The sequence below is a fragment of the Urocampus carinirostris genome, chromosome 19 (assembly GCF_059441175.1).
Source record: "Urocampus carinirostris isolate Australia breed hairy pipefish chromosome 19, RoL_Ucar_1.0, whole genome shotgun sequence".
Lineage (NCBI taxonomy): Eukaryota > Metazoa > Chordata > Actinopteri > Syngnathiformes > Syngnathidae > Urocampus > Urocampus carinirostris.
Window position 1 is genome coordinate 5,090,517 of NC_142367.1, and position 11,511 is coordinate 5,102,027.

General features: G+C 38.9%; 1 protein-coding gene and 1 long non-coding RNA gene across 2 annotated transcripts; one reads left to right on the top strand and one right to left on the bottom strand.

Moving 5' to 3' along the window:
- The first annotated feature begins 1,046 nt into the window (after positions 1-1,046).
- Positions 1,047-9,009, top strand: kcnj16a (potassium inwardly rectifying channel subfamily J member 16a). Its single transcript, XM_088323469.1, has 2 exons — positions 1,047-1,090; positions 6,582-9,009. Exon 2 carries the CDS (start codon positions 6,590-6,592, stop codon positions 7,733-7,735), a length of 1,146 nt encoding a protein of 381 aa, XP_088179595.1. The 5' UTR covers positions 1,047-1,090; positions 6,582-6,589; the 3' UTR covers positions 7,736-9,009.
- On the bottom strand, positions 2,537-10,884 carry LOC148346959 (uncharacterized). Its single transcript, XR_015847964.1, has 3 exons — positions 10,721-10,884; positions 9,814-9,925; positions 2,537-5,150 (listed from the first exon to the last, which is right to left on the bottom strand). It is a non-coding gene; the product is annotated as an uncharacterized LOC148346959 (long non-coding RNA).
- Positions 10,885-11,511: the final 627 nt, after the last annotated feature.

Below are 11,511 nucleotides of genomic sequence, written 5' to 3' on the forward strand. Positions count from 1 at the left end.
CCAACACACGCATGCAATCTGCCACTGTGATAGCAGTTGCTGTGTGCTGTCTGCTCAGAACACAATGCAAAATACATTGACATCAATAACATTAAAGACAATTCAATTTAAAATCCGCAAAGCAGCTAACAAATAATAACCGAAGCGCAAATTAGTGAGGGTTTCCTCTGGTCTTTTTCTTGGCTGAATCCGGGCTAAAATCCTCTAAATCTTTAGAAGTTTTGGTACGTTTTGGTGTAGTTTATGTGACGTAGTTGATGTCAATGCCGCCATTTCTGCATTTTTCTGTTACCACTCCAGAAACACTTTTGGCTATTGTGCATGCACGACTCTCAGCAGAGATTTTATTTAGAGATGCCTTATTCTGTGGGATAAATCATGTCTGGCGTCAATAGTCCACAATGATTATAAACACGGCCCAAAAGATCAACAGCTGCCTCCTGTCCAGCATGGAGGACATTGCCAGCTCTCGCTACCTCACCAGAGCTAAACACAACCTGTAAGACTCATAACCCGCGTCAACCGTGCGAATACTTTGTATCAGAGGTGAACATTTTATATGATCTACATTTATATAGTGCTTTTCAAGTCAATGAAGACCTCCCAAAGCGCTTACATTGTGCTTCACTTACCCATTCACACACACTCACATACCGATAGCAGCGTCAGGTTTATTAGTCTTTATTTGTACATTCCTGCCAACTGGAGTGCAACCGGAATTTCGTTGATAATAACAGTGATTCTGATTCTGACAAATTTCATTGTCAACTATTTCTGTTATCAATTTTTGTCCTCAATGTCAATTAATTGTTGCAGTCCTACTGACTAGTCACATGACCATCTCATTGACTAATCATGAGACCCAAAAAAATCCTTCCGCAGATGATTTTCTTGCACAATACAAAGCCACCCCTCGCACCCCAATTCAAAGCACAGGTGATGTTGTCACGTGATACTAGTCTCAGTACTCTAAGATTTTTTGTTGTTGGGGGCGTGGCCAAGTCACCTGTATTTTAGTGCGAGTCACTGTGTGTTTTACTGTGACAGGTGTGCTGCTTCATTCCTGCACATCCTTGGAGGTCCACCTCAGGTAGTACTTTCCATCCTACTCTTACTTTTTTATCTTATTTTTGTTATGGACATAGGTTGAAATTGATTTAAAGAATTGTTTTAAACTGGATTAATCATGGGAATGGATGAACACGCATCAAAAAAAAAAAAAGATTTTATTTTAGTGTCTCATTGGTGTGGCCCTGCTTAGAAACATATTGTACAGCTTCGTACTTCTCTTCAAATATGACCTTTTAACAAAGCATTTTGCTCGAAAACCTTTAATATCTTTAGAATCCACCTTTTGAATAAAAAAACTTAACTAAACATTAAATCAGACCTGTGTTTCCAAACCTTTTTGGAGCCTAGGCAACATTTTTAAGGCGCACATTTCATCAAAAATGTTAAAAAATGTGTTAGTTAAATTCATGTTGTTTTTTAACTTTAATGATCCTGTTGCTAAATTGATTTAAGTTCTTCTTTTAATATACAATTTGTCTTAACTGTGGCTCAGGCGTTAATACACGTTATTTATTTTGGTTCATTTATGCAGGAATTTTGGATCTGACGAAGTTTTACTACATATTTTTTAAATTTTATGGAAAAATAATGAAAAAATACTTTAAATTAGCTCAAACGATTTTCTTTACCGGGTTCAAACTTTTTCAAAGTAAAAATAATCATTAAAATCAGCAAATAATGTGGAAGATCAATACTTAATTTGATGAAATTGTTATTTTTAGCAGTGCAATCTTAAACAGCTTCATCAAACACCATAAGTTATCAAATACACTTTACTATCCCACGAGCAGAAAATTTCTACATAAAAAGAACAAAAAAGTCTTCTGCCACCCACTAAGATAAATGTTACAGTTACTCAGGTAATCATTGGATAAAAGCAAAGATAGTTCCCAATGGCTACTTTTGCAAAGAAAGATTGGGAAATTTCCTGCTGCACACTGATATAGACAAGGGGTCTCCAACAATTTTAAAGCTGAGATCATGTTTTGGTCACTAATTACGGAAAGGGCAGCCAGTTTGATAGGCATTACTAAATCAGCAACATGCCATGTTATCACTATGTTATTACCAGGTTAATTATTGAAAGTAGAGTTAAACAGCTCAGCCACTAAAAATAACATTTAACTATAAAATCACAATGCCTGGCACTGGTGAGCTAGTTTACCCACGTTGGAGATCTAGACATAGTTCTAGTAAAGGTCGAGTAGGACCTACCCATGCTTGCCAACTTTTTGACATTACAAAGCTGTAGATCTTATCACACACTCTATTTGTACGCACAAATGTTAATCTGGCTCCAGAATAAAAACACAAACAATATGTGCTTGCTTAAAACTAGGAGTGGCAAAGTTTTACCATAACGAACATCCAATCCTGGAGCGGTTTATTCACGCACAAAGACATCGTTTTGATTCAAAAATGCGGCAATGTAGACCAAAATACTTGTCTTGCGTCAAGATCATTTTTGGGTTATTATTTTATTTAGGAAAACGTTAGATTTAAAAAAAAAAACAGTATGTGTTTTTAAGGTGAAAAAAGCGTTAGTCTAACACAGTGTTTCTCAACTGTTGGGTGGCGAATTAAAAGTCGTCCGCTGACCCGTTGTCAGAGGGTCGTTGGCCTTCGGCTTTGGAAAATAATACCAAGAGAAAAAAAAACGGCGAAAAAGAGCACGAAGTAAATGACGAAGTAGATGACGAAATACCGAAATAAATACATGGCAAAACACATGACGTAACACACGATGAAAGACACGACAAAATACACGACAAAATAAATATCAAAATAATTATGCGACAAAAAAACAAAACAATTAATATACAGACAAATACGCCGAAAACAAAAATAAATAAATGATGAAATAAATACCCCAAAAAATAAACAGATAAAAAAACAGGACAAAATAAATACTGCAATGAATAAACAACAAAACACATGACAAAAAAAAAAACGTTGAAACGTACAATAAAACACATGATAAATTTGCGACAAAATAAACACCAAAATCGAAACAGGATGAAACCCACAACAGAAAAAAAACAATGAAATAAATGACAACATGAAAGATGAATTAAGAAAAAAAAAAAAAAAAAGACAAAAAAATTGACAACATACACGACAAAATGAATACAGCACCAAATACATGACCAAATACACGACCAAATAAATACGGTAAAAACACACGAGAAAATACACAACAAAATAAGACCTAAAATAATTAACAAAATGCAAATCAAAATACAGAACATCTTACACTTTATACTGTCATTTTGGCAACATGATGATTTAAGTAAAAAATCAACAACCTGAAACTGGTACTGGCAATTCATCTACAGACCGTGTGCATCCATTTTTTTCATGAAAATAAGTGTGCCTTGGGTCAAAAAAGGTTGAAAAACAATGCCTTAAACAATAGTATCGATCCGATCCAGGTACTCGCGCAGTGTCGATGATATCAATATTTGGATCGATCCGTCCACCCTTAGCAAACAGGACTTGGACCCAACATTAAAACCTGGTCTTGTGTTTCAATACGATGTGTTTCCAATTTTGGACTCCTGCAGACTTTTACATTTTTCTTCTAACACACTACATCAGGATGCTTGTCAGGCTTAATTGAATTCAATTGAATGTAAATACTCTTTTGTCATTGATATCAATTTTCTGAAACATTTAATGCAATGAGATTAGACAGGGCCCTCACTCCAGGGTAAACATATAAAATACGCTAAAGATAAGACCATCAGGATAAAAGCCAGAAAAAAATATTTACCACATAGAACTTGGAAACTGGCTTAAGTTATCATAATGTTGCAATGTTTGTGAAAGAAAAAGATACCTGCATCGTAACAATAGTGCAGAGGTGGGTAGGGTAGCCAAAAATTTTACTTAACTAAAAGTACTGTTGCTTCAGAAAAATATGACTCAAGTTGTAATCAGTCAACCGAATGATTACTTGAGTAAAAGTAAAAAAAGTACTTCGCAAAAACAACTACTCATGTACTGAGTGACTGTAGCAATGTCTTTCTTTCTCTTCTTTCAACCATTCAATCAGATCATCAAATCATTGTAGTCAATCCAATCAACATTAAATTACACCTCAGTGTAATTGTCAGTATGTGTACTCAGACAGTTTGTTAGGGTGAACCGTATGTTGGTTAAAAAAAGCTATATACACTGCACATACAGTATATTAAAAAAAATGTTCCTGACCCTGCTCACAAGTGCCACCTGATGGTTTTATGGGTCACTGGTCAAATGTTAATTTAAAAAATGGGTTATCTGACCAAATAAATGCCCCTTAGCAGAGACGGACACGTATTAATGTGGAGGGGATTTTAGTAACAGGTTTAAAGTAGCGTAGTGTAAGGGACTCTTCTTCACAAATCTACTCAAGTAAAAGTAAAAAGTATAGTGATTTAAAAATATTCCTGGAAGTAAAAAATGTCCCAAAACTTACTCAAGTAGATGTAACAGAGTAAATGTAACTCGTTACGGATTGTCTGACGCCAACACTACCCACCTCTGCAATAATGCAATGAAAAGAAGTACAATAACAATTAGCAGCAACAAAAAACAAACAAATAAGTCACAAGGTGTATATATTCACAGTTTTGTGCGATGACCTTTTGCAGGATCAAATAAGAAAAAAAAGAAAAGTCACAAGATAAGTTTTCACAGTTTTGTTCAGGGTAGTGACATCCCATGGCTTAAACAGCTGACTGAGGATTTTTGATTAAGTGTGTTCGAGGATGCAAACATTGAAAACTTGTAGAACTCCTGTCCTTAGGCATGTCTTTGCTAGAAAACTGTCCGCGACTTTAACTCTCAAAAACAATAGCATGCGTTGATGATTGTGGCCATGACGACCGCTTGCTAATAGTCTTCTAATAGCATGCTAAACTGTGCTGTGCTCAGTGTAGCGTGAAGCCAATAGCATTGTCTCCACGTTTTGTATTACTGGCTGTTAGCAAGAACCATCTGAAGGTCTTTGTATATAGTGGCTGCGAGCTACTAAGCGGCATAATGTTGGACTTGGTGAGAATGGGATCTGGATGGGGGTATTTACACACCCCTGCCTGTGGGGAAGGGGCAAAGTCACTTGCAGCAAGTAATGGGGTAATAATTGAAGAAATAGTGCAATGACAAGGATTGAGGGGAAGGCAATAAAAGTAAAAGGCAGTGGAAAGTTAGCAGAGAAGGTCAGCGTGTGTTTTGTACACAGCAGCGGCGGCTTTGAGGTCAAAATGTGCCTCAAGACTCGGCAAACGCTGCCATGTTGAAAAAACAGAACAGCGTCCTGGTCCAAATACATTTACACAAACCCGCTCACCCCGGAGGGCAATCTAATACTCTTCATATAGTACACAAGTAAAATGCCTTTGAGGTATCAAGTACATATAAATAGAGGTTCTAAAACATGAATACATATACAGCCCGGTCCACATATGTGCTGTGAGCTGTGAGACTACAAAACGCTACTTTTTTGCACTTTGTGCTTATTTGATTTTTTTCGCCCTTCAACAACATTGATAATGGAAAATACAGCAGGAACAAAACAGGAGGTTTGATGTTCCCCTTTGGAATATTTACAACGTACAGCGGTACCTATACCTACAATTGTCTCTACATACGAAATTTTTCGGTTAAGAAGTACCTGAACGGGAAAATATTGCCTCAAGTTACAAAGGCATTTCAGGATACAAAGTCAAAAATACAGTAAACGTACGCAATGGCAAAAGGCGTATGTGTGAATCCCGGCATGCTCTTCATGTCCCCAGTTAAAAGGTAAATTAGTATTTTTATTAGTTCCTTTTTTGTTTGTTTGTTTAGTCACATGATGTGGCAGTCGTTTTATGTTTATTGCGCGCTAACATAATTTTAGCATGTTTTTGTTTATTTTTGTGTTGTGCTGACTAAGATAGTAGTGCAGTGCCTATAGCGGGCATTTCAAACTCAAACAAGTTAGGGTCCTGGTAAAGTGGGGACAAATCATGTTTTCCACAAGATAAAAACATTCCGCTATTCTCAAATATCTTTTTCTCAACACGAAATATGATCTAAAGATAAAAAGTAACTGTATTAAGAAGTAATAGAAACATAAAATAACCAGTAATAAGTTAATAATAATGATGATAGTAATAAGGAACATTAGATTTGAGAAACAATATACATTATTGATCATTGAGTTGAAATAAACGAATTCGTCTGAAGTGGGGGCTCTCTTTCTCTTCTCTTGTGTCTGTCTGTCTGTCTGTCTGTCTGTCTGTCAAGTGGTTAAGGAATCCATGAATTGCGAACCGTTAACATTTGTGCTCATACTTATAAAATGAAAATCAATTAATTATCCGTTTTTTCCATTCAATTTTACAACAAATATTGAGAAAAACAAATAGGTTGTTTTTTGCTTTTCTTAACTCTCCTTTTGGGAATCATTGTGAATTGACATTGGCACCCAGAGGTCAGAGAGTGAAAGTGTAACTCCTGTGTCTGTCCATTATGTTTGTCAGCCAACAGGATGTTCATGTCATACCAAAGCGTCAACAGTGGCGACGACATGAAGGTGGTGAAGACTGACAGTTCCGAGAGCCGAAAGCAACGTTACGTGCGGAAAGAGGGCAGTTGCAACGTGGTTTTCCGACATGTACCTGCCGAGTGGCTTTTGTACGTCACTGACATCTTCACCACCCTGGTAGAGATCCGCTGGAGGGTGATGCTGCTCATCTTTGCACTGTCCTACATACTGTCCTGGCTCTTTTTTGGTATCCTCTTCTGGGTCATTGCACTAGCTCATGGTGACGTCCACAACCTCAAGATAGAGCCATGCGTCTATGAGGTTCGTAGTTTTACCGCTGCCTTTCTTTTTTCGCTTGAGACTCAAACCACCATAGGCTACGGCTCCCGGGGTATGTCAGAAAACTGCACAGTAGCCATTGTGGTGGTGACCATCCAGGATGTTGTCAGCTGCTTCATTGACACATTTGTCATCGGCATTGCCGTTGCCAAAATGGCCTCGGCTAGGAAGCGGGCGCAGACTGTGGGCTTTAGCAACAGCGCAGTAGTCAACCTTCGCGACGGGCACTTGTGCCTGTCTTGGCGGGTTGGCGACTTCCGCCGCCATCACATGGTTGAGGGTAAAGCACGAGCTCAGTTCATACACACCGAGACGCATGCCACCGGCCGGGTCGACATTGCCTACAAGGACTTGGTCCTCCAGCAACCTGACATTGTTCTGGTAGCACCCACCACCATCTGCCACCGCATCCAAGAGGGTAGTCCCCTTTACGGGTTGAACCCAGCAGAGTTGCGGCGCACCGACCTGGAGGTGGTAGTGTCATTCACATACACTGATGACAGCACAGGAATTCTCCACCAGACCCGGACATCCTACACACAAGAAGACATCCTTTGGGGTCACGTCTTCCAGGAAGTGATCCGGCCCGGCAGAAGGGGCTACACCGTTGACTATGTCCTCTTCCACCAAACTGCAAAGGTTGCCGTTCCTCAGATCAGCGCTGAGACATACCAGCTCAGGAGGCGGATGCGCCCCTCATCGAGACCCTCGCAGCACTATTACAATGAAACAAATAAAATTCCTGCGCCGCTGGAAACCATCTCAGAACCTCTTGACAATTTAGCTAATGCCACACGTCCTGAAATGTAGCTCGGTTACTTTAACCTGTAACAATTTTCTATACATTGTCCGTATGACTTAGACTTACGAGATGAGTGTATATTTTCTTGCTGCTTTAATCTTACATTTGAGCATCTAGTCATCTCACAACATACTGCACACTGGGAATTGGCATTATCCTTCATGTTTCAGGACATGTGCAGGTTGTGGAGGTATGGTCAGATATTGTATTTGAAGGCTATTTAAGGCTTTGCAGGTGGCACTGATTAAGGTGCCCACACCTTTCGACGAGTAAGAGACGGGATAGCGCAGAGTAGGAGGAATATATGTTTGGATGGACAAATATCTTGTGGGAAAGGTTTTGTTTATTCATATTTCATTGGTACTTTGATTTTGTTCACAAGTTTGGACATTGTTAATGAATAAGTCTCTTACTAATCAAAATTGTCCTCATTCTTCCCGCACCTCTCTGTCGAAATGTATTTATGGTGGCCACATATATAGTAGACATTGTAGTTGTAATAAAGTCCCTACACTTCTTGTGGATCCTTCATCTATACTGCATCTACTGTATATCTTTTTATGGCAACTTTCTACTAAAACTTACTACCAGAACCCTTGACTAAACTTAATCTCCTGAAAGTTGCCTTCTACACCAAAACATATCTTGCAATTTTTCTTTTAAAAGCCTTTAGTCCAGCTTTTTTCAACACGACTTTGGCAAGAGACACTATGAGGTGCCACAGTAAATTGTCCAAATTCTTCTAATTGGTGACAAACGTAAATGATAACAAATATTTTTCCCACTTAGCAAGTATCGGTTATGTCCTCCAGGTACAAGCAGTGTGGTTTAAATGTTCTTCTGTATCTGTAAGGTGTTTAGACGATGGATATCTACCTAGTAGCTCCCTGAGAACACCTGAGTACCCAGCAAACTGGTTCATAAAATAGCTCACCAGAGATGAGTCATTATCATTTTCTAGGAAATGTGATTTTGAACAAGCAGGAGAAATGACTGACATGATCAGATCAGTGTCTTTAAATAGATGAGCAATTCTTCCAAAATTAATTTCAAAATTAGCCAATATTTTATATTTGTAAATGACTCAGAGCCCTGTACAATGCAGATGTATTAGTAATGCTAAATAAATTGTATGGGTTGCATTTCTATAGCGCTTTAACCAGTCACTGAAGACCTTCCAAAGTGTTTTACAATGTACTTCACACACACACACACACACACACACACACACACACACACACACACACACACACACACACACACACACACACACACACACACACTAATAGTCAGCCATGCAAGACGCCTTCCTGCATATCAAGGGCATTAGAGGTTCAGTGTCTTGCCCAAAGACACTTCTGATCCTATGTTTAACTCTACTTCTAATAACAACTCGGTAATAACATAATATTAGCAACATAGGTATAAAATGAGCTGCTGTTATTTTAGAAATACATTTCAAACTAGTAGCCATCCGCTCTCATCAAAAACAAAAAATGTAGCCCTGGGGACCCATGGTTTGGACACAAGTTTGCTAGCAATTTTGATTCATGTTTGTCTCTCATCAATGTTCCGGGAGTTTTCTATTTTTAATAATCCACATGATTGTTTAGATCAGGGATGTCAAACTAATTTTAGCTCAGGGGCCACACGATAGAACAAACACTGTCTTGGGGGCCGGGCTAGTAGATTAGAGAGAAAGAATAAGAGAAAGAAATAAGAGAAAGAGAGGGAGAGAAAAAGCAAGAGGTTGGGACAAAGAGAGAAAGGGAGAAAGAGAGAGAGAACGTGAAAAACAAAAGAGATAAAAAAGATAAATAGGGTGAGAGGGGGAAAAAAGAGAAATAAAGAAATCCAAATAGAAATAGAAAGAGAGAAAGAGAGAATGAAAGAAAAGACAAGAAGAAAAAGAGAGAAGAGGAGAAAAGAGAAGAAGAGAAAGAGTGAAGGGGAGAAAGAGAGAAGGGGAAAGCAAGAGAGCGAGAGAGAAATACAGAAAAGAGAGAGAGAGAGAAATACAACTGCAGTGTTTTTGTGAGAGGCACCTCGCTTTGGCATCATCAAGTGAAAATATTTCAACCTGCACCTCGTTATTCTCTTGCGCTTCCCTCAGCGTTGTTTCGCGGGCCGGATTCAACCCCTTTGCCAGCCTAATCCAGCCCGCAGGCCGCCTGTTTGACACCCCTGGTTTGGATGGACTGAAACGCAGAATCCAAGACAGTGAAACTCTAAAGATAAGCTCATAACAATGGTCCGTGTTGACATTAAATAAAAGCACGCGTGCTTGCTTTGAAAACATCGCCTGTATGTGTGTGTCCTCATTCGAGTGGCGGGTGCATGTATATATTTGTACGTGCATTTATGTTCACATGCAGTGTAGTATAAAACAGTGATTAGTTACAGTTTGTACTGACTTCATTTAATAAGTAATTCCGTTTCCCTGATATTACTGACGGACGCCAAAATTAACTAGTTAGAATTAACCGTAGATACTTGCATTGAAGCTGACCCCAAAAAACTTCTTTAAAATGGCCTCACAGTAAAAGAAAAAGAGGGAAATGTGTACACCACTCTGTGGAAGCTGTGAACTCCTAATATTTCTTGGCTAGTGCATTCTTGGGAGCTTGCAAATAAACATTTAGCCGTGACACTCCATATCTATTTTGTCTCTGGGCTTCAAACCACTCGAATATTTACTTCTCTGTTTCTGGTTACTGTCCAGGCATAGTGTATTGCAAAAGACTTTTCCAAATAAAAATAACAAAGTTCAGCGCACTTTTAACATCAATTTGGTGCTCCAGTTTGCCCCATTGATTTTGATGTTCGTATATAAGCCACGCCCCCTCCCCACATGCTGCCTACTATTTGCTACTGGTGACAAACAACCAAATATGCGCTTATGAACCGACCATCTGATTCCAATAACGTGTTTTATAGTTGTAAATAAGCCTGGACAGTAGGGTGAATATCTCAATGAGGGAAAATTTACTGACCTCGGTCTCTGTGCATGAGCTGGTTAAACCAAAACTGCATGCAGTTATACTTTGAAGGTAAATATAAACATGCCCATGTTTCTTTTTGTGATCAAATCAAGTTGTCATTCATGATCTGCTTTTAATAATTTAAAGTGTCCCTAGTCCCCTAGTGTTATGCATAGGTAGTTAGGTAGGTGAGACACACTCTGCTCAGGACTTAATGGTCTTCTTCACTAAAAAGATTCAATGCATACAGGAAGAAATTGCTAAAGATACTATTAGTACCACTCATATTAAAGAACTGAAACTTACAGATGCACGACAGGGTGGCTGCCCAGGGAAAATGGCCGGTTTTAGTGAACTGTCACTTGATGATCTCAAACAAGTGGTGACTGCGGCCAAACCGACAACTTGCCAGTTCGACCCGCTCCCAGGTTCACTTATTAAAAGTCTTTTTAGCGTCATTGGGCCTTCAGTTCTAAATATTATAAATACATCACTCTCCTCAGGTGTAGTTCCAGCAGCTTTTAAGTCCGCCGTTATTAAACCCACACTAAAACGACCCAACCTTGATCCAGAAATCTCAAGTAATTACAGACCTGTGTCAAACCTACCTTTCCTCTCTAAAGTACTCGAAAGAGTAGTGGCACAGCAGCTGAATGCTTTCATATCTGAGAACAACCTTTTTGAATCGATGCAATCAGGATTCAGGGCTAACCACTCTACTGAGACAGCGCTGATCAAGGTAACAAATGATCTCCTAATGTCAATGGATTCTGGCGCTTCATCACTTTTGCTGCTGCTGGATC